This window comes from Monodon monoceros, unplaced genomic scaffold (assembly GCF_005190385.1).
Source record: "Monodon monoceros isolate NGI ecotype Baffin Bay Population unplaced genomic scaffold, NGI_Narwhal_1 Super_Scaffold_5, whole genome shotgun sequence".
Lineage (NCBI taxonomy): Eukaryota > Metazoa > Chordata > Mammalia > Artiodactyla > Monodontidae > Monodon > Monodon monoceros.
This window is the reverse complement of record NW_021703782.1, coordinates 10714401-10738144: the sequence shown is the minus strand read 5'-3', so window position 1 is coordinate 10738144 and position 23744 is coordinate 10714401. Positions and strand designations below refer to the sequence as shown.

At 47.5% G+C, this 23744-nt stretch overlaps 1 protein-coding gene across 5 annotated transcripts in view; it reads left to right on the top strand.

The window, feature by feature from the left end:
• Positions 1-23744, top strand: part of SCARA3 (scavenger receptor class A member 3) — a 56327-nt gene that overhangs the window by 6230 nt on the left and 26353 nt on the right. For 3 of the 5 annotated variants that reach the window (XM_029203945.1, XM_029203944.1, XM_029203942.1), the window contains exons 2-6: positions 6349-6416; positions 14559-14660; positions 15885-16004; positions 17310-17408; positions 18396-19439. In XM_029203945.1, the coding sequence (XP_029059778.1) occupies positions 6398-6416; positions 14559-14660; positions 15885-16004; positions 17310-17408; positions 18396-19439 (1384 nt within the window). In that variant the 5' untranslated portion in view covers positions 6349-6397. Of the gene's footprint in view, positions 1-6348; positions 6417-10855; positions 14433-14558; positions 14661-15884; positions 16005-17309; positions 17409-18395; positions 19440-23744 lie in introns of those variants that run through there. The other 2 variants (XM_029203943.1, XM_029203941.1) reach the window with 2 other exon arrangements.

Below are 23744 nucleotides of genomic sequence, written 5' to 3'. Positions count from 1 at the left end.
AAGGGGGATGATGTGAAGGAACCAGGGAGTGGTATATACAGTAGATTGCATAGGAATCCCCAGAAAGAAAGAGCCTTTTAAGTTGGGGCAGGTCGGGAAGGCTTTAGGGAGGAGTAGGGGGTGAACAAGATTTGGATGGGGTCATCCAAGAGACAGCAGGAGCAGGAAGCATGTTGGTGAAAGCTGGGCACTGTCATTGGGTGTGTTCACCGGCGATGGGAGAGAGATTTGCCTGGAGACTGAGGGTTGGCAGAGAAATGCAGGGAGTCACAGGACCGGGAGGCCGTGAGTGACACGCCAAGGACTCCAGCTGTGTCCTGTTGACTCCTGTTGACTTTGGAGAAGCCCTAGAAGGGTTTGTCAGGAGATGGCCTGGTTGCTGCTTCCCTAATGCCCTTCCCCCATGTTGGGAAATCTCTACTTTCAGAGAAAGCAATGAGGGAAGAAGAAAATGAGCCTGTAACAGAGCCAAGAGGAGCGGTTGGGGACACGGGGGGAGAAGGAGGATGTAATGTAATGGAAACCAAGAGGAGAAAGTTCCAAGAAGGAGAAAATGGTCAACAGTGTGACTGTTGATGGACAGGCTTAGCTAAGGGTTATTTGATTCTGAAAAAAGTAGGCTGCAGAAACCTAGAGGGGAGTGGGTGGATTTGAGGCAAAGGCACAGGAAGACCTTGTGTTAGAGAAGTTTCAGGAAAAGGGAGCTAAGGAGTTGAAGTAAGAAGCGGGGCCAGGCGTGAATGGTTTTACAAGGTGGTGCTGGCCTGCCCATTGGAAGGTGGAGGGAGAGAAGAGAAGGGGAGATGGGGGCCAGGGATGAAGGAGATGGGAGTGGCTGAGCTTTGCTGTAGAAAGAAGAAAGGCTAGGACTTCCCTGGTGGCCCAGTGGGTGAGACTCCGTGCTCCCAATGCAGGGAGCCCGGGTTCGATCCCTGGTCAGGGAACTAGATCCCACATGCAGCAGCTAAGACCCGGAGCACCCTAAATAAATAAATAAATATTTTTTAAAAAAGAAGAAAAGCTGTCTTTATGGGGGCCCCAGGAAGGATGTAGACATAGGCTCTTTGCATTCCTAGTTGCATTTAATCTTTTTACCATATATCCCCATTATAAAAATTTTGAAAAATTCAGAAAAGGAAAAAAAAAAATCACACTCACCTGAACTCCTACCCCTCAGAGATAATTGACAAGATTTGGAAGAGAGTTCTTCCAGATATCCTTCAGTGTCTATTTGCACATGGATTTTTTTCACATAAGTAAGATTATACTACTAATAACACGGCTTATTCTATGTATGTATTTATAAAATTCAGCAATAGAACCTAGATATCTTCCCTAGGCAGTAAGTATAGATCTGCATTCTTTTTATTGGCTGCATAATATTCCATAGTATGGCTTTACAATAATTTATTTAACCAGTCCCTTATCAATGGGCATTTAAGGTATATACATTTATCCTCAGGTTTATCGTAGCACGCAGTGATAATCTTTACATCTCCATCTTTGCCAAGTGGTATACGTATCCCCTTAGAAAAAAATTCCTAGAAGGGGGTTGCTGAGTGAAAAGGCATGCTCTTTTGAAGTTTGGCTATCATCAAAAAGAACACAAATAACAAATGTTGGTGAGTACATGGAGAAAAGGGAGCCCTTGTGCACTTTTGAAAGGAATGTAAATTGGTGCAGCCACTATGGAAAACAGTATGGCCGTTCCTCAAAAAACTAAAAATAGAGCTACCGTATGATCCAGAAATTCCACTCCTGGGTATATATCTGAAAAACCCCCACTAATTCAAAAAGATATATGCACCCCAAAGTTCATAACAGCATTATTTACAATAGTCAAGAAAAAGAAACAACCTAGGTGTCTTGTCAACAGATGAATGGATAAAGAAGATGTGGTACATATATATACACATGCACACACACATATATACACAATGGAATATTACTCAGCCATATAAAAGAATGAAACTTTGCCATTTGCAACATGGATGGACTGGGAGGGTATTATGCTGAGTGAAATAAGTCAGAGAAAGACAAATACTGTAATGACATCACTTATATGTGGAATCTAAAAAATACAGCAAACTAGTGACTATAACAAAAAAGAAACAGACTCACAGATATAGAGAACAAGCTAGTGGTTACCAGTGGGGAGAGGGAAGGAAGGAGGGGCAAGACAGGAGTAGGAGATGAAGAGGTACAAGCTACTTGTATAAAACAAGCTACAAAGATATATTGTACAGCACAGGGAATATAGTCAGTGTTTTATAGTAACTATAAATGGAATACAATCTTTAAAGGTTGTGAGTCACTATGCTGTACACCTGTAACTTATATAATATTGTACATCAACTGTACTTCAATCGAAAAAAAATGAAGTTTGGAAATAGAGTCCACACTATGCTCCCAGGGCACGAGGGCCCATCACCACACACCCTCATCTACACTGGGTTTAAGGGGTAGGCACCTGGAGGAAGTTAGGGCAAGATGACGAGCTTAAACCTAATGCGTTTGATCTTTTCAGAAAGGGAGGTAGTGAGCTCATCTTTGGAGCATGAGGTGGGCTGAGAAGAAGAGGAATAGTGGGTGAGGATGCAGATGGGAAGATCTGACCGGGGACAGAGCCACACCAGTGTCTGACATGTCCCCACGGGGCTGGGTCCCCAGTGCAGTGCAGAGAGAAAGGGCTGGGGAGTGAAAGGCACCAGGGCCAGGAGAGAAAGCTAAAGGCTCCCGGGAGCCGAAGGTGATCCTGGGGTCCAGACTGACTGCCTGCGAGAAGCAGGAGTATAAAGACTTAGTGCAGGGGATTAGGAAAAACAGCGGGAGAGGGTGCAAGAAGGGAGCTTGCGATCATGCAGACAGAACAGCAGTTAGGTCTACCCCAGAGGATGTGCAGGCTGAGCTGCGGCCAACGTGGAGATGAGACCTACAGATTCCAGGTCAAGGAGCCCTGCGGTCTAGAGACCCAGTGGGCTTTCAACATGTTCCCTCCATTAAAGCTGGTGGCGGGAGACAGGATGAAGAAATCATCGAATCCAGGTGATGCATTTATCCAGAACAGTATTCCCCAATGTGGGTGCACCTCTGACTACCAGTTCCATTGGATTTAATAGATCATTGTTTTCAAGAATGGCAAGAAATTCTACGGTGAAATAAGTTTGAGAAACACAGGATTAAACACAGATAGAGATGGGCTTTTTTTGCAGAACTTTTCAAAATTTGTACTATGTTAATGCGAGTCTCGAGAGGGTGATGGAAAACGCAGCATTTTCCAGATTTACTTGATCAAAGAACCCCTTTACACAAATATTTTGAACTAGTGCTCTGTAGGACGTGTTTTTGAAAACTGAACTTCTTGAAAGTTGGAAATTGGTCCTGAGAGTGACAGGCATTAGGAAAGAGAGAGAAATGACAGCAGCAATTCAAGGGGGATAGAAAAACAATCCTAATAAAAATGGCTGTTGTTACCATTTATCAAGTATTTACTATGTACCAGGTACTTTTTGCATGTTGTCTCATTTTCACAGCAGCTCTGTGCAGGAGATGGTATTCTCACTATTTTGCACACGGAGCCCAGAGAGGGGAAGGGGAATCCCCTGCGAGGGAACGCATGACTGGAAGTGGTGAAAGGCAGAGAGTGAGGGGTTTGAAGGCCCAGAGGTGACGATCAAGATCAAGAAACTCATGATTCCCACCCCTCCCACCCTACTGGGTTTGTGGGGCTCAGGATCGATGGAGGAGCTGCTGTCTCCACAGAGGAGACCATTGTATATGTGATGGGGGAGGGTTAAGGTCTGTTGTACTGAGTGAATAGCCGGGGCTCTCTTCTCAAATAGAGGTTATACAACCCCTTGAAGGGGTACAGTCATCCCTCTATATCTGCAGGGGGTTGGTTCCAGGGTCCCCCACAGATACCAAAATCCAAGGATACTCAAGCCCCTTATATAAAATGGCATGGTATTTGCATATAGCCCACACACATCTTCCCATATACTTTAAATCATCTCTAGATTAGTTATTACGCCTAATACACTGTAAATGCCAGTGTAAATGTAAATGGTTGTAGATACACTGTAAATGCTATGTAAATAGTTGCTGGTCACTCAGCAAGTTCAAGTTTTGCTTTTTGGAACTTTCTGGAAATTTTTTCCCAAATATTTTCTAACCGCGGTTGGTTGAATCCGCAGAGACGTGGAACCCACGAGTACGGGTTGGCATTTGGAGTCGTCGCAGATAACCAGGGATTGCTCCTGGCATTCAGTGGGTCAGAACGCCAGATGTCTGCTCGGCGTGGGTAAATCCTGTCTAATGGAGACCTGTGCCACTCAAATGCCAGGAGTGCCCCAGTTACAATACTGAGGGCAAGAAAGGGGAGGAAAGTCATTTAGGATAAAGAGGGAGATCGCCCACAACCTCTGTGGTTACAGGAACCGTGGAAGGCAGCAGATGCTGGGGGCTGGCCCTGAGGATACAGAGAGAGGTGGCAGCAAGGAGAGGAAATGCCTGTCCCAAGAGCACCGAATGTGGATTTTAGGAATGAAGGAGCAGAAAAGAGGCGACAGTCACAGGGGAGCAAATCATGACACCTTGCCGAGCAGGAGAATCTGAAAGGGAAGGACCAGATCATCGGAGCCGAGAGGGACAGACTGATTCCCATCCGAATATAAACGTACCCTCAGCGGAAGCCTGTGGGGAGGGGGCCATGGCAGAAGGGTTCCAATGAAAACAGTTTTGCCACCTTAATTATAGCATTCTCTGACCATAAACTACAATTATTCTGCAACTTTAAATATAGCATTGGCTCCTGAGAAGACTCCGAAATCTTTATTTTTACTGACCCAGTTGGCTGTTTTGAAAACCCACTCTGTGAACTCTGTAGAAGATAATCATCAAAATATGTTCCTTGAAGTTCCCAGAGAAAGACCTTTTATTCAGTTCCTCGAATCTCTCCCCACTTGCTGACTCTGATGGAAGATTGCAATCCCTGAAAGGCTAAAGAGTGAATCAACACCGCATTTTCAGTCAACCGAAAGCTGGATTCTGCGACCACAGTTGAGTTAGCAGTTGGTTAACACGTCGGGGCTATTTTCCACCTTCAGAGGGACAAGTGAACCCGGCTCAGCCCCAGCAGAGCCAGAAGTCATGCCCAGCCATGTGCCGACTCTGTGGCACCTTCAAATCAAACTCTCTACAACGTGGCTCTGTAGGAGCTGAGGCTTGAAAAAAACAAGGGAGTTCCCTTGTGGCGGCCTTTCTGATATTTAAGTTGGAGAATATGACCGTAGGTATGGGAGAAGCAGAGGTTCTTTCAAGTCTCCAGTGGTTGCCACTACTTTATGAGTCTGGGCTTGCAGCGCTGTCTTTGAAGGCTAATTTTTTTTTTTTAATTCACTGCCTGGAATTTGGGTAGAGATCGCTAGCTGAAGAGTGGGGCCCGGCTATGCCTCCAGTAGGTCATTCATGGGCCTGGCTTCTTCATGACAGGGATGAGAATGCTCCCTCATGACAGCTCCAATCCCTTGGGGCCTCTGGAACAGGGGAGGCTGAAACTGGCTCACAGAGTCTTCGATGTTTGCTACCCAGAGCAGCAGGCTGTCCCAAGCTTGTCTCAAGAGAGGGGTTTTCCTGAATACTTAAGGTTCCAGGCATTACCCTAGCTTTGCCGGTGCCCTTTCCCAAGCCCACCCCCTCCTGTCCCAGTGGCCTTTCTCCTGGAATCAGCAAAATGAAAAAAAAAAAGAAGAGTACACAAAGAGAGACAGAGAGAAGGCAACAAAGGCTACTTCTGCCTTCCTGGAAAGGTGGCCTCTTTTCAGACAACTGTGGCGACATCTTCAACCATTCCAGGCACCTGGCAGCCCACACTGACATGCAGGTGCTTCCCAGTTTTCAGCATGTCAGGAAGTGCTCAGTTTCATGGATGGTTTACGTATGATGCAGGAAAGAACCACAGCCTGATTTGAGAGGGCCATAAAAATGCTGGTGGTATTCTAAAGTGATTAACTGGACACATGGAAAAAATTAACCACCACCCACCCCCCCAAAACAGGGAGGCCTTTTAGCTTTAGGAGAGGAAAATCATATCCTTTGTTCCAGCTCTGAGAAAGGGAGGGGAAGAAGATGCTAAATTTTGCTGTACCGCCCCCAACCTAGCCTTTCATTCCTTTTCAATCCAGACATTAGGCCCCTCCCTGCATATTCATTTTAAGTCTCTGCCGCTTTAAGCCTTTGCATCTTCAGTGCATCAGAACTCCCCAACACTCCCTAGCCAGGGAGAACTCTAAGAATAAACCATATTTAAACCATATTTTAAATCATTAATCTTTTTTTTTTTTTTTTTAGTAAAACTGAGCTCTTAATTAAAAGGGCAGAAGTTAACAATTAACTAAGGATGCAGGCCTTCTCAAAAGGTCAGTAAACCCATCGTTTCTGAACACCCACTATGAGGTCAGCCAGATGCTGAGCCTGGATGGAAGAGGCCTTTCCGAGCTCCGTGGCCTGTCTGCGCTGGGTGTGTGTAACTCTGCAAGCACTCTGTATGTGTGTTTGCATCTTCAGATCCCTGGGCATTTCGGAGCCTCTAACTAGCTGACAGATCACTTAACCTCTAACAGCCTTTGTAACGTGACAGGTGGGCTCTGTGACTTGTAAGTTCCCTTCCCACTCCCTCTCTCTGAAAGCTCTGGAAAGCTGGGGCAGCCGACACTCAGTCACATGGCCCCAGAAGGCGTGGGAACAGGCAGCATGGGAGATGCCAAGGGGGGTGGAAAATTCTTTTCCTGTCTCTGCTGACCCCACTTGGTCCAGTGCAAGGGGAGAGGACAGATCCTGTCTCATCGATCATCCTCTCATCAGTCATAGCCTCTGTCCCTCAAGCCCAGCTCCTCTCAATTCTTTATGCCTGTTTCCTCATCCTTCCTCTGACTGGCTCAGTCTTGGTGTAATGCGAGTATGATGAGTGCGTGCTTGCACAGGGTTTGGCTTCGAAGAGCCTTGCAAAGCTTTGGATTATGTCCTCATTCAGATGAACAAGGCTGAAGTGGAACAGTTGTTACAGCGTTCCAGCCGGAGGTAAATTAGGGGTCCCCAGGGTCCGTGGCTCAGCGCTAGTAAACAGGAAGTTGGAAGGATTAGAAAGAGAAGAGCTCTTTGGGGATGGGACCCGGGGAGGGGGGGCGGCGGGGAGAGGTGGGGCTGTGAGTTATGGAGCTGTGACGTCAGCAAAGGGAATAGGGCTAAACATTTGCGAAGCCCCTCATCTAAAGAGAGCTGAGATCGCGCTGGCCATCATTCCCCTTCCCGCGGGCGGCTCCGCAAAGTATCGGACGGGTCTCGGTGAATTCTCACTTGCTAATGACTGCCAATCTAGGGGCTCTCGGTGGGAGAGCAGAGTTATGACAGAGCTGTGTTTTTTCCGAGGGGGTGTTTGCTGAAGGTTGGTGTCCATCTTGCTTGATTTAAGTCTTCCCAGATTCCCTGCAAAGGCTATAAACAGGGAAGTGATGAAATTGACCCTGGAGCCAGAAGAGGGAGGAGGCCTAGTCACAGGGGCGGGCACGCAGGCACCACCAGGGGTGGAGAGAGATGAGAAACACAGGCCTAGGAGGAGTCTCTGCTCCGAGGAGTGGAAGGAATACCTCCCTGAGGGGCCCCCGGGGCTGCGGTGAATCCAACAGCCCACAGCGTGGTTCTGGCTGAAATCATCGGGGGGTGAGAGGGTGCCGCTAGTTAGGGCGAGGGTTTGGTCTGACACAGCACAGAAGGCACCGCCTCGCCTGTGGCGCTCGTTTATGGGGAAGCGATGGCAGTCCTGGTAACATTCCAGGCGACGTTATCCTCTTCAACTGTCGGCAGATTGATGATAGGGTAACAGCCTTAAGACACAAAGCAGGGCTCAAGAGGTTGATTTCTTAGGATACGTATAAAGGGTACCAGTCATGTCAGCCTTCCTTCTGCTACTGTACCCACCCTCCTCCAAAGCGTGCACACACACACACACACGCACACGCACACACATACACACACACGAGAACACACTAACTGTATCAGACAGAGGCTACCTGCAGTTTGTTACTGTGGAGAGGAAACTCAAGCATGAAGTTCAGGAGGCTTTGCCACTCTTACAGATCAGGGGTCTTGGCCTTCCCCAGTCAACAGAAATTGATCAGAGGCCAGACAAGAAATTCAGGCAAGGCTTTACTGGGGCCCCTGAAACAACAGGTTTCCTTGCTTGCTCCCCGACGGGGGTGGGGTGTGAGCTTGTTTCTTATATGGGGTGAGGGTAGGGGTGTGTCCATGGGGCAGGCCGGAGGGATGGCTTAGGAGTTTTGCCCACCCCTTAGGTGGTGTTGCATGCAGGGGGCACGTGCAGTACCCTGCTTTTGCTCCCAACACCCTGTTTTTGCTTCCGGCTCTTCAGAAGTGGCAGTTGGGGGTTTTTTTTTGGTCTTCGGTATCTTTATGTCCATCATTTGCCCCAACTGTGCATGCACGCAGTTATTTTTAGCCCCTTACAGTTTCTTTGTATGTTATTGCTGGAGACGTTTTTGTCTAGGTGCAAGCACTGCAGCAGAGGGTCCCAGGTCCCAGCCTGTCTCATCACTAGCTGTCCCTGTGGCTTTAGCCAGGCATTCAGAGTTAACCCTCCTCCCCCTAACTCAGCTTTCCCATCTGTAAAACTGGGAGAATAACTTCTCACCCTGTCTGTCTGTCAGGCTAGCTGTGGGGATAAAGGGTATGAAGCCAGGTCTCTGCCTTCCCCCCGCATTAACTCAGAGTCTCTGAGGGTACGGGGCTGACCTTGGTCTTTGCACCAGGCTTCTCCATGATTACACATGCCAGCATAGACCCCCTACCAGGAAGGGTAACACAAAACCATTCATAGTCCCATGCGAAATTGTGTTTGTTGAGCACTTCTCTGTGCCAATCCCTGTGCTAGGGGCTTTGGGTAAAGCAGAGAAAAAGACAGACACAGTCCCCACCCTCAGATCTTAGACACTGAGGAAGAGAGCTGTCGGATAAATAATAACAGGTATACTGCATTCCACAAAGGGAAAATACAGACCATGTGGAAGAATATGTAACAAACAAGAGACTTCCTCCAGTCTGGGAGCTCGGGGAAGGCTGCTAGGAGGTGCCATGTAAGTCGTGACCTGGAGGACAAGCAGAGGGCACTCATGGCAGTGATGGTGGCATCTTTAATTTGGGGTTACCCACAGTCCCTCCCCGACTGATCCCGTTCAGGGCTGCCCTCACTTATCGGGCATTCCTTGCCCACTCTGCCTCTTGGCTCCCGGGTAGGTCACAGTGGTCACGACAGCACAGCACTTGGGAAATGAGGCTGCTTCCGGGTCATTGCCAGAGAACCTGAGAACCATGCCCAGTCCTGGGCCCAGCCCCCTTCATTTCTACCTGCTCACCTTGTAGTCACAGGAGCAAGGATTCTTAGCATTTGTAGAACCTTGTCTCGTTACTCTGAGTGGGGAGTGGGTGCGGTAGAGAAGACTTCTGAGTTCAGATCTCAGCTTCACCACATATCCTGGGTGCTGTTAAGCAACACTCTTAACTTCCCTGAACCTCAGTCTTTTTGCGCATGAAAGTGATACTTTCGACTCTGAAGTTTATAGCATCGTTGTGAAGATTGCCCCAAGGCAAGATCCAACCCTTCATCACTTTAAAAAAGGGAACAAAGAAAAACAAAAATTGGAGCTTCTACTTCTAGCATTACCAACTTAAAATATTCCTGGGTTATAAAGTTTAAGTGCCTGATAAGCTACAAGCAAACTGCTAAATGCATAGCTAGAGTTGAAAGAAAACAGGGGAAATCCCTAGGGACCAAGCCAAAAATACCCCTTAAAATTAGGGACTGAAACCAAACGAGTCCACAAATGCAGGAGCTGGATGTTAGGAATCTTTAGTCTTGGGTGCAGCAGGAGACAAGGCTGTGAGAGGCACAAGGGGCACTTGTGGACCTTTGCTGAACCAAAGACCTCCCAGCATAAAACTCCAACCCTAGAAGATGCTGCTTCCAGGTGCTGTCACCCTGGGGCAGCCATTCTGGTTGGGGTTATTTTTTTTTTTTTGGCCCCATTGTTTTCTGATGGGCCACGGTCTTCCTACTGTTTGGTCAGCGCTCAAACCTGTGGTTAACGATTTTGAGTCTCACCCCAGCCAGTCTGCTCCTTGAAGAGGGGGGGAGGGAAAGGGAAAGAGGCTAGATGCGAAATCTACCTGCTAGAGAGCTGACAAGGAAATGGGATATCTCCAGACAAGCCGGGTGAGGGGAAGGGGGTGGTGCTGGGTTAACACAGGCTTGCCCTCAACTGGTCTGGGGATCTAGTATACGTTCTATGTGAACACTTGGGTGATCCAATCTAAGGAATCAAACCACAGTGGTCCCAGATCGGTAGCTCCCCTGGCACCCGGCAAAAGTCTAGGAAATGCCCTCTGGAAGAAAGAGTCTTGAACACAGTCCCCTCAGGATCCACTGTTTAATCGGGGGCTACAACATGAATGCCCTTCCACACCTCCCCATCCTCTCCCTCCCCCTGGAGTGCATTATGGTGGCCCCAAAGCTATGCACACACAAGCTTTAACAACTTTCAGAAATAAATATAATGAAACATCTGCAAGACACATGATGATAGGTTATGTTCTCATCAAAACCTTCTGTGAAAAGAAAAATCAACAGTTCAACAGAAAAATGGGCAAAGGCCACATATAGTTAATTCGTGGAAAGGCATGGTTAGTAAGCACTTGAAAACGTTCCATTTCACTAATAATTCTTAAATGTGCAAAATAAAATATGGAGATTCTTTGAGTTAAACTCATAAAGACATTTATTTTTTATAAGACTCACTGGGGAAGGACTAGTATATCAGTATATATTCATATGCTGTGTGGGTGGAAGTGTCATTTGTATGCCCTTTCTAGATGTCAGTTTGTTCATTGGTTTCTAGAACATTAAAATGTTCTTACAATCTGCTCCAGTCAATTCACTTTTAGAAAACTGTCTAAAGAAAGCCCTATATGTGCATAACATTTTACGTATAAGGATTTTCACTGCAGTATCATCCATACACACACTTATTGCATACGCACACAGACACATAAATTTTTCCTGAAGCTCTTGAGGGTAAGTTACATACATCATGGTTCTTTACTTCTGAATATTTCAGTGTGGATTTCCTAAGAACAGGAATATGATCAGGGTACAATTATGAACTTCATGAATGTGCTTCAGTTCTTTATCTAATGTACCATATGTATTCCGATGTTCGTTGATCAGATAATAACCTCGATGGATTTTCTTTTCCCTCCAGGCTCTAGCAGGCTCTAGCTTAACATTAAGGATTGCATTTGGTTGTCATGTCTCTTCACCTTTCAACTGTCTTTTTTGACTCTAATATTTTCGAAAAATACAGCCCCCCCCCCAACTTTTAAAAATACAATGCTTACATTGTGTTTTTCTCATGTTTCTTCATGATTCGATTGTGGTTATGCACCCTTGGCCAGCAACTTACGTAAATGATGGTGTGTGCTGGTCAGCGTTGCCTGATTTCCCCACTATGTAATTACTGGGTTTTTTCCTCCCTTGCAACTAATAAGTAGTCTGTAAGCAGACAGTTTAAGGCCATGGATAAAGGCTTATACGTAAGCATACATATATACTGTTCTTCCTCAAAATTTTCCCAAGAGGTGGCATCCACTGATGGTTCTAGCATGATCTGGTCTCTTTACCATGATGATTGCACAGTCCTGATCTCCCAACTCCAGCAGTAAGAAGAGCCCTCCCTTCTCCCTGCCTGTCTGTCTGTCTATCATTGGTATGGATTCCTGTTTTTTCAATGACTTGTAATTTCATTATTATACTTAATTATTTTAGTGCTCAAATTGTCCCAGATTTGGCCAGTGGGGGCATCTTCAGGCTGGTTTCGATTTCTTTTTGATATGCCCCTATCATTTTTTTTTTGGAGCATTCCCTTAATTTCTGAAATAGCAAGATGTTCTAGATTCATCTTCTACCTACCCTCTGCCCCAACTCTAAAATCATCCATTTCTTTAAGAAGCCTGGGTTCCTTTTAGTGGGAAATGGTATTAGAGACCAACTGGATTGCTAGGGGTGTTCAGGGCTATTTTGGTGTCTTTGCTTCCTGGACCTTTCAACAAACAAAGTTATATGCATACACATAGCTACAAATATAGATGCATCTATACCTATATATGAACATAAACAAATAGGTACACACATAAACATATTTTAGAAATTACTAATCCCCACTGATACCTTCAAATTTCAGTCCAGCTCCAAGGGGTTCTTATTTGTCTCTCCCGTTGTATATTTCTGCATCCCTTTTTTCACAGTGAGAACCCTGGGTCCAAACCACATCAATGCATTTACTCTATTTGCTGAATCTTGAATTAATGTAAAATAACTTCGGAATTGCTTTACCCATGCTACACCAAGAAATAAAATTGCTTTAAAAGTTCAAGATTTGTTTGCACTTCTTCCCCAATCCTACGTTATCACATCCTAGACTGAGATTACAGAGTCCAAACTGTGTCATAATTTACTCAGATTAGTTCCTCTTTCCTTTTTTTCCCCACGTAGTATGTTTATTGTATTTATTCAAGCAAGCAAGGCTTATTTGGTTCCAAGTATTTTTTATTAATAAAATTGAATTTTTTGAATATGTAAGATATTAACATGTTTTCAGAAGTCAAACTACACAAAAAAATTATATTCAGAGAACTGCGACTCCTTCGTATGTCCCTTGTCCCCACCCATCCCTTGTAGAAAACAACTTCATTGTTTTTCAGTTTACTTTTCCTGTTTATCTTCTTTTAACGATAAGCAGATATATGCGTGTTTTCTTATTTTCCCTTCTTTCTTACAAAAAAGTGACATACCATATGTGCTGCTTTGCTGTTTTCATTTAATATCTCCTGGAAACGACTCCACATTAGTTAACAGAGATTTCCTTATTCATTTGTATAGTTGCACTGAGCCCCATTGCATGTATACGTGCCATCGTGTGTTAACCAATCTCCTATAGTTGTACGTTTAGATAGTTCCCAAATTTTGTAATTACAAGTAATCCTGTAATGAATAACCTTGTCACATATATTTTCAGATTGTTGGAGGTCTATATTCTGGACAAATTCATAAAAGTGTGGTTGCTGTGTTGAAGGGTAAATGCATCTGCTAAACCCCCGCTCCACAAGCTTTGGGCCATTTTGCATTCAGACCCCAACTCCCCCCACCACCTAGGCCAACAACGTGTATTGTCCTCTGCATCTTTGTCAATGGGATGGGTGAGAAATATTATCACAGTGTAGTTTTAAGTTGCATTTGTCTTATGAGTAAAGTTGCACATCTTTTAAATTATTCAGGGGCCATTTTTGTATCTCTTTTCGTAATTGCCTGTTTGGGTCTTTTGTTCATTTTTCTGTAGGATTTTTGGTCCTTTATTTCCTCCATTTTTAAAAGCTCTTTATAAATTTGGTATATTAACTCTTCATCTGTGATGTATGCTGTGGGTATTTTCTCCCTGCTTGTCATTTGCTTTTGTGGCCGTTGTTTTACTAGCATGTAGTCAAACGTATTGATCTTTTCTTTTATTGCCTCTGGATGTTCAGGCGTAGCTTAAAAAATCCCCCCGCCAACTACCTGCCAGGCAATTTAGTTGTCATCGTAAGCTTGCACCCCGACCTCCCAGCACAGAAGCCCTGGTCAGCTCGATGCAGACCACCTCACTTCTCAAACACCCACTTGGAGGTCCGGCTCATTCTGCCAATATTGGACATCTTTCTTCTGGTCATTCATAAAAAGACCAGATCTTGTAAGGAGGAAGGGCTATGCAGTGTCTGGGGGAATGGGAGCAATCTTCTGAATGAGGGGATACATCACTTAGGTCTTATTTAGAGAGCACGTGATCCCAGGGAACGAGCGTGGAATCAGCCTTCCGGCATGAGATCTGTTCCTGCCGCGGTCCCTTCCACCCCCGGCACGTCCTGCACAAGGCAATGTGTGAGGCAGAGGCTGTGCCCATCCCGTGTCCTCACACTGCCAGCTCCTCCTCTCCGAAGCCCCCCAGCTGGGCTGGATGCAGAGTCTTGGCGGGGACTGTGCTGGGGCCAGATTCGCCCTTGTCCCTGCAGAAGCAGAATCCTGCTTCGGTTACAACGTGTCAGGGAATGGAAGGGTGCTGAGCCAGATCAAGCAACCTTTTCTTACTCCACCCCAGGGGTCTGAACAAGGCACAGATAGAGAAGGCACCTGGGCTGGCCTGCGTGTCTTTACCAGTTTGCCAGAGATCATGAACTCTCCTCCCCCAGAGGTGTTGGGACATCCCAGTTCCTCAGCCACTTGATTCTGACCTCCATCCTTCTTTGCTCTGCTTGCTGTCAGGTCACCTGGAGCTCAGGTGGGCTGACTTGGACCCAGGGGCGGGGGTGGGCTTAGGGTGTGGGGACAGTAAAAGAATGGGGCAGCTGGAGAGGGGTGGGCGTGGCTCCCCAGCCTGGATCTGACAGCTCTGGCTCCATCACAGTGAGGTCGGCCTCTGGCGACGGAGATGCGCTGTGTGTTACAGAAGAGGAGCTGGCAGCCGACGACGACGAGGACATGCCGTCCTTCCCGTGCACACAGGAGGGTAAGGGCACCGGGCTGATCCCAGGCTGGGGACAGACTTGACTGTCTGCATGGCTTCAAAGTCCTGGCTGTGCCTTCCCCGCTGCTCCCTGGAAGCATTGCATGGGCCTGGGTTATGCGGTACAGATGAAGTCCGAGTTTGACACACGTGACCTCTGTCTCCAGGGCTCCTCCTCAGACCTGTCCGGGACCATCTCCCCCAGGGCCTCTCTTCCAGCTGGCCCAGAACTATCCCCTTCATTGTATCCCATGCCCATCAAGTGGCCCGTCGTTCTCAGGCCCACAGGACCAGCTTGGCATGTGGCTGACCTGAGAAACCAACGCCCTCTGAACTGTTACTTGCAGCAGGGCTTCTCGGTGGATTTCAGTAGAGGTTAGAGCAGCTGTTCTCAGTCTTGGCTGTGCATTGTAACCACCCAGGGACGCCTGAGACCGACCCTTAGAAATTCTGATCTCTTTCGGTCTGGAGCGTGGAAGGGCATCCGGGTATTTAAACATTCCTGGTACTCATAACGTGCAGCTGAAGTTGAATCCACCTTAGAAATTTCACAGCTGGGAGCATCACAGCTTTCCTGCTGGCCATTGGCCACCTCCCAGAGCCGCCAGGAACACCTTCTTCCAACCTTCCTCTACGATAAGGACCAACTGATACACTGGAATCATCCGTTTGGCTTCCAGGAGAACTTCTGGTTACCTGCAAAGTTTGGGGACTGGCGACCAACCTTCTGGTTGGCCTGGGACTGAGGGGTTTCCCAAGATGTGTGACTTACAGCTTTAAAACTGAGACAGTCTTGGCAAACCATCCTGGCTTGCCCAATACCAAGGAGTTCCCAGAACAGAAGACTCTCAGTGCTAAAGTCCAGGAAAGTCCTAGACAAACTGGGAGGAGTTGGTCACCCAATGGTGAGACAAGGCTGGCTGCCCTGTGAGGCGGCTGATGTTTCGGGAAGAGGTGTTTTCCTGCACCACGGGCTGAATGACGATGCCATAGAGACAGAATGATGGTGTGATGGGCGCGTACTCTGAAGATCCTCACTGTGGTCTTGCCTATTCGTAAAAGCTCTAGGACCTCCAGAAAAGGCAGTGAAGTGGGTAGAGGCGAGGATCCAGGACAGCTCCCTTTCTGAGGCTGGTTCAAAATGGGATGAGACAGGCCAGAGCAGGAGAACTGACCCTTTAGCCGCGGCCTCTGCCACCGGCCTCTTTTTGTCCCGCCTCTCCACAGGCCGGCCGGGGCCCCGCTGCAGCCGCTGCCAGAAGAACCTGTCTTTGCACACATCGGTGCGGATCCTTTACCTCTTTCTGGCCTTCCTCCTGGTGTCTGTGGCCGTGCTGGCCTCTCTGGGTGAGTGCAGGCTGCCAGCAGCATCCCGCTCATCCGGGGCTCTCCACCCCGGGCTGCGGGGGGGTTTCTCATCAGGGGTCCTTTCAGTGCCAAAACCCCCTACAAAGACAAACACACATCTCTGTGGCTCACGGACCAGAGCCAGCATCTTCCTGACTAGGGGCTCTTAGTGCCTGATTCAAACTGCAAAGACTAACTCGTAACTTCTGGTCAATAATTAGCTGTGTGGCCTTGAACAAGGCACTTCCCCTCTCAGGACCTCTGTTTTCCTACTGGTAAATGAGAGGCTAGGACTAGATAGTAGTTCTCAGTTTTAGCCCCATGTTAGAATCATCGGGGAGCTGTAAAAAAATATGGATGCCTGGGCCCCCCCTCGGATAATGGAATTAATTCAGTAGTTAAGCTCTTCAGATGCTTCTGGTGTACATCCAGGGTTGAAATCACCAGATCGGACAATGTCTAAGCCCTTGCCATGGCCTTTGTGTTTCTCAAAGTGAAGTTGGATGTGTACCTGCGTCAGGGCTGCCCCCAGGATTTGTTAAAATGCAAATTCCTGGGTCTCCCTCAGACCTACTAAGTCAGAGTCCTGCCAGCGAGGCCCAGGGATCTGAAGTTTGGTGGTTCTCATACACTCAGCAGTTTGTATGACTGTGGTGGCTGACCCAGATGATGGCGTGCTGCCAGTTTCAGGTGGCTTCTGCCTCTGGATACTAACACAATTTATGTTTAAAAAGTGAAAACAAATTTGAAAGTTTCTTAACCGCAATCTCATTCCATTCTTAGCTTCAGATTTTAAAAAAAGCTTTTTTACTAAGGGAAGCCTGTAGGTTTGTTCACTCCAATGTACTAGATATTAAAGACAAAGCTGGGACTCAGGTGAGGCACGGAGATGGATAGGATTAAGAATAATTTTTATTTTTATATTCCTTTCTTATTTGTCCCCATTCTACCCTGTGGTCAGATCTTAGGTCTAAAATCTGAGGGGGGTGGAAATTAGATATGTATATGTATAATTTATGTACTATTACATATTCTAATATACACATATATACCCACATATGTATAAACACATATATACACTTAAGTGAGATATATAAAAAGATTATATCTATCCATGTCTATAGATATATAGACACACAGATATATATTTTTAAGAGATGTGTGACAGACTCTGGCCATTGGGCAGCTCCACAGAAGAGTGAACGGTTTTGGCCGCAGAGGGGCTGATAAATGGTTTGTCTTCTTAACAAACAACTGCTGTTTCTCTGAGCTAAGACCCTTTTCTCATCTCTGTTTCCCCTGCAGTTTTCAGGAAAGTGGACTCTCTCTCAGAAGACATCTCCCTGGCCCAGGCCCTTTATGACAAGAAGCTTGTGTCTATGCAGGAAAATCTCCAAGGGCTGGGTGAGTGTCCAGTGTCCAGATGTGCTAATGACCGTGACAGAAGGCCGATATTACTTGACAGGGGGCGGGGGGGGCAGGGTTCCTCCCATGCCATGGTGCCCTGGAGCAGGGCAGCCTTCACCAAGCTTCAAGGCATGAGGGAAAGACAGCCATGGCTCCCGGCCTCCCTGTCCAGCTGGAGAACATCCAGCCAATGAGGGCTGCTACCCTGGGATGCACCCAGGGATGGGGCTCGGGGTTCTGTGAGTGGCATGGATCTAGCCAGAGCCTCCAGGTAGAGAAGCAAGCCGGAGACAGTCCACTCGCCAAATATCTTCACGTATCTGAAATTATTTTTAAGATCTTCCCTATGCTCTTGACAAGTCGGCCCTTTCCTCATCACTGCCTTAAAGTTTGCACAATTTACTGTCTCTTTATCTCTTGCTTTCACAAGGGACGTTCTCGTGCTGAGAATGAGACAGAAGGAGCCATAATAGAAGGGTTTAGAGGGGGTCTGCTTGGTGGGAAGAGGAAGTCCTATTCTGCCACTAATTAGCTGAGTGACATTTGGCAAGTCACTTTTCTGAGCCTCATTTCTCATCAGTCACGGGGGGAAACTATCCCTGTACCCTTTTCTCCACGAGCTTGTGACGGGCTCAGATAAGCACAAATATTAAAATGTGGGGAGAAATTGTAAAAATAAAATGTAAATGGGAGGTTGTTGGCAACCTCAGAAAAGTTATGAAGATACGTACTCTCAAGAATTTGGTGGTGAGATGGAGAAAATATCCTAAAGCCTACATTTCAGGTCAGAGTAAAGACATTTGGTAGAAATAAGGTTGCATAGTGGTGGCAAGACTTTTCCAAAAAGGATTTCATAGCAGGTCTTAGGAAAGGAAGAGGGATAGGAAAGCCACTTGCCAATTCATTATGCTCTGAAATATTAAAGAAGCAACCTTTGTCCCGTGATCCTTCAGCAACTCAAAATGTTGTCCCTTTCTCCTGAAGAGCTGAAAGCCCCGAACAACTGCTCTTTCTGCCATGAGGCTGGGCAGCTGGGGCAAGAGATCAGAAAGCTGCAGGCGGAGCTGGAGGGAATTCAGAAGATGCTTCTGGCTCAGGAGGTCCAGCTGGACCAGACCTCCCAGACCCACGAACTGCTCTCCACCACCAGCGGTCAGATCTCCCAGGAGATGGGCAATTGCTCCTTCTCCATCCACCAGATCAACCAGTCTCTGGGGCTCTTCCTGGCCCAGGTGAGAGGCTGGCAGGCCACCACAGCCGGCCTGGACCTCTCTCTGAAGGACCTCACCCAGGAGTGCTATAACGTCAAGGCTGCGATGCACCAGATCAACTTCACCGTGGGGCAGACTTCTGAGTGGATCCACGGGATCCGGCGGAAGACAGATGAGGAGACCCTAACCCTCCAGAAGATGATCGCCGACTGGCAGAACTACACGCGGCTCTTCAGCAGCCTGCGCGCCACCTCGGCCAAGACGGGAGAAGCGGTCAAGAGCCTCCAGGCCACCCTGGGGGCCTCCTCCCAGCGCATCAGCCAGAATTCTGAGAGTATGCATGACCTGGTGCTGCAGGTCATGGGCTTGCAGCTGCAGCTGGATAACATCTCGTCCTTCCTGGATGACCATGAGGAGAACATGCACGACCTGCAGTACCACACCCACTACGCCCAGAACCGCACGGTGGAGAGGTTCGAGACGCTGGAAGGACGCATGGCTTCCCATGAGATCGAGATCGGCACCATCTTCACCAACATCAACGCCACCGACAGCCACGTGTACAGCATGCTCAAGTACCTGGATGACGTGCGGCTCTCCTGCACGCTGGGCTTTCACACCCAGGCCGAGGAGCTCTACTACCTGAACAAGACCGTCTCCCTTATGCTGGCCACCACCGACCTGCTCCGGGAGCGCTTCGGCCTGCTCAGCGCCCGCCTGGACTTCAACGTCCGCAACCTGTCCATGGTCATGGAGGAGATGAAGGCCGTGGACACGCAGCACGGGGAGATCCTGCGCAACGTCACCATCCTACGAGGTGAGAGCCAGATCTGGGCCGGGCTGCTGGGGAGCTCCCAGAGGGCCTCGGTGACCTTGGGAAACACAGAAGGACCTGGTTTTGGGCAAAAATCTCAGTGGGCTGATACAATCCTGCAGCAAATTCCTGGGGTGACTGGCGGCTTTTACGTCCTTGCCAACCTCTTTTGGAAAAGTATATGGTTCCTCACTTTGCCCGACATACAAATTTGGATTTTTATGTGCGGATCTGTTTAATTGGGCCCACAGAGAGATATAGGTAGAGCTCATCTTTCGGAAACTCTGTCTCCTTTTGTTTTCTCCCTTCCCACCCCCTTACTGGTGCTCTCAACCATCTGCCCTTCAGATGCCTGTCACTCTGATGCCCTCTTCTCCTCCCATCTCACCCCTGTCTTAGGCAGAGTTCTTCAGAGATATAGGAGAGAGAGAGAGAGATTATAAGGAATTGGCTCATGTGATTTTGGAGGCTGGCAAGTCCAAAATCTGCACAGCTGATGTCCTAGTTCAACTCAAAAGGCTGGAAGCTGCTGTAGAACCAGGAAGAGGCAGTGTGCCAGTTAAAGGCTGTCAGGCTGGAGGATGCTCTGTTACTCAGGGGAGGGTCAGCCTTTGGTTCTATTCAGGCTTCAACTGATTAAGTGAGGCCCACGCACATTGAGGAGGGCAATCTGCTTTACTCAGCACTGATTTTATTTTTAACTTTTTTTTTTTTTTTTTTTTTTTGCGGTACACGGGCTTCTCACTGTCGTGGCCTCTCCCGTTGCGGAGCACAGGCTCCGGACGCGCAGGCTCAGCGGCCATGGCTCACGGGCCCAGCTGCTCCGCGGCATGTGGGATCCTCCTGGACCGGGGCACGAACCCGTGTCCCCTGCATCGGCTGGCGGACTCTCAACCACTGCGCCACCAGGGAAGCCCTTTTTTAACTTTTTATTTTATGTTGGAGTAGAGTTGATTAACAATTTTGTGTTAGCTTCAGGTGTACAACAAAGTGATTCAGTTATACATACACATGTATCTATTCTTTTTCAAATTCTTTCCCCATTTAGGTTGTTACACAATGTTGAGCAGAGTTCCTACTCAGTACTGATTTAAATGTTGATTTCATCCATAAACACAATGGAGACACACCCAGAATAATGTTTGGCCAAATATCTGGGTATCCCGTGGCCCAGTCAAGTTGACACATAAAAATGAACTGTCACAAGTTCGTCCCTCATCCACCTGACACCCATGCACATCTCCTTAAAACATACATAATCTCCAAATAAAGAAAGTAACAAGGTCAGAATTCTGCCTAATATACATGATATAACAATCCTGAGAGTAACCCAAAATGCACTAACCCCTTCCCCAGAAGAGGAGGTAAAGTCCTTGAGTGATGTTTACTCTTCTTAATATCCCATAACTTAAATACTATGATATAAAGTTAACAATATTTAAATACTGTGATATAAATTCAATACATTTTGTATTTTTTGTTACATAGTAAGGGGATAAGAGAGGGAATAAAACAAAGATATATACACATATATGTCAACATATAATCATAACACAATGAGGAAATACTCTTGACAATTACAGTCCTCGCTCATGAAATTGGTCAGAGAGTCACAGCTAGTGTTTATAACTACCTTCTTCCACTACCCATTCCATATTCCCTTTGCCTTCAGCAAGCTCCTCAGCTGGTTGTGCTTCTTTACCTGGTAGGGTGACCCAAACCTTCATTCCTGAAGGGCCATTAGTTGTCCTGCCTGGATTGGGTTGTTGTAATTCTCCATTGACCTTAATCCCAGGACATGGTAATACTGAGAGACGCCCTAAGGGATCTCCTAGATTCCAGACATGCTCTTTCTTACCTCCATTGTGGAGAAGTCATCTGATTTCTCCTTGGCCGTCAGGGTCAATCATCCCAGTCAGTGCAGTAACTTCTTTGTCTGTTATTTCAGAGGCATGAGGAGCCCAAAGTGAGCAGGCAACAGTCTTAACTTCCAGTTCAATGGAACCGTATCTCCTGGCAGAAATATTCGCCTTTGGAACTAAAATCACTAAGCCAGCAGAGCATAAGTTTCTGGGAACAAGCAGCAAAAAATTTGCTAGTGGGGCACTAGGGTTAATAGTGAGCGGTGGCTTCCCATTTCCCCTTCTTGATCCTTGGACCTGAGTCCTGGCTGTAAGAGAAACAGCACCATGTTTTTGTTGCATATACAGCCCTGCAAGGTATTACCACAGAGCTGGCACTGTAACTGAGTCTTCAAAAGGCCATTTCACCCTTCTGTTCAGCCAGCTGCTTCAAGACGGTGGGGGACATGGTAACGCCAGTGAATCTTATGATCATGGGCCCACTGCTGCACTTCATTTGCCGTGAAATGAATTTCTTGATCAGAAGCAATGCTGTGTGGAATACCATGTATCATGCATTCCGCAAGTACATGGCTGGTATTTTTGGTGAAGCATTGCATGCGGGGAAGGCACTTCTATATCCAGAATAAGTGTCTAAACCAGTAAGAACAAAACACTGCATGATGGAAGTGGTCCAGTATAATCAACCTGCCACCAGGTAGCTGTCTGATTACCCTGGGGAATGGGGCCATATTGGGGATTCGTTGCTGGTCCCTGCTGTTGGCAGATTGGGTGCTCAGCAGTGGCTGTAGCCAGGTCAGCGTTGGTGCCTGGAAGTCCATCCGTGTTGCTGAACCCATGCATAAGCTCCATCCTTGCTACCATGGCCATTTTGTTCATGAGCCCGTTGGTTGATGACAGGGGTGGCTGGAGAAGAAGCCTGACTGGAATCCATAGAACAAGTCGTCCTCTTCACTTGATTATTAAAATCCTCCTCTGCTGATATCACCTTTGGTGAGTGTTCACATAGGACGCCATGAGATGGACCTCAGCTAAAACGCCATTGATCACCTGACCGCCATAAGTCCCTACTCGGACTGGTGCGTCACAGTGATGGTTGGGTCTCCTGGAATCAGTGTCAGTTCAGAGCTTGTGTCCAGGGGTTCCTGAAAGTTCTGATTATTTCCTCTTGCCCAATGCACAGTTATCCTGGCAAAAGACCACAGGGGCCTTTGGGGATGGCTGGAAAAATGATTAGTAGTAAATATTGTCGGTAGTGTACAAGGGTCCTTCCTCGAGGGGACCTGGCTTCTTCATTCAAGGGGTTCTGAGTCTGTAAAGTGGCTCAAGTCTGAGAACTGGTTGGGGGTTATGACACTCTGTTTTTATGATTCAAGTTAGACTCTTGTTCACTTGACCTAGAACTTTTCTGCTTACACAGAACAAGTAAGAATTAGTAGGCTTCCTGTCTATTTCACTTCTAGGAACCCCATGATGAGCTAGCCAATGCCATCAGTCTGCAGGACTAAAGGCCATTCTGATTGCGGCATTGACCCTGCTGTCAGTCACAGGGACCATTCCCTCCTTGCCTTCGGGGCTTGAGTGCCACCTCTGGTCCCTGCCACCACGGATCCAATCACTCTCACTGTGGTTACGTTTCCCAATTCCGTGACTGCAGTTCCCTCTGTGAAGTCTGGCCCACAGAGAAGAGCCAGGGATGCCAGGGCTTCTCTCTCAAGTTTATCTCTCACAGTCGTGGTGAAAGGCATGTCTTCTGGACCTTCCCAGGGTGGGTGAGTTTCAAATGATAAACTCACTCGAACATTCCCGTCTCCCTAAGTCATGGAATCCCTTTCTCTACATTAAACCAAAGCAGGTCTGGCAATTCTAATTCACTCACTGTGGATCTCCTTTTGGCCATATTTCAGCCAAGCAGCGAAGCAAACTGTTAGAGCCCTGTCTTCCTCCCCAAGATGCAAAGTTAGATGCAGAATCCCTGCTTAGTGAGCCCGTGGCAATAAATGCCGCCCGATCCAACTTTCCGTTCCTTCCACGATTTATCCCACAGCCTTAACACCCATCCCCACACGTGCGGCCCGGGTTTCTGTCTGCAGGAGTTAGAAAACGCAGACGGTAGTGCACCTCCTCGCGGGTCACGCTCTGTACCTCACTTTAGGGGCTGCTGGGACTTGAGTCTGCTCAGAGGTCTAGACGCCAAGAGCGGTGGTGGGGTTGACACTGGGGAGAACCAGCAATGTCTTGCTTGTCAGCTGCCTCGGGGTGGTCATTACCCTTTCCGCAGGTAACGCAGGGTTAACACCCTGGGACGGGCGGGGGTGGAGAGGCCACTTCTCCTGGGGACAGAGAGACTGCTGCCACTGGCAGAGGAGATGCATCAGAATTTAGGGTTCAAGTTCCCCAGCTCCATCAGGGTCTTCCCACACACCCCCATTCCAACTTGCAGGAT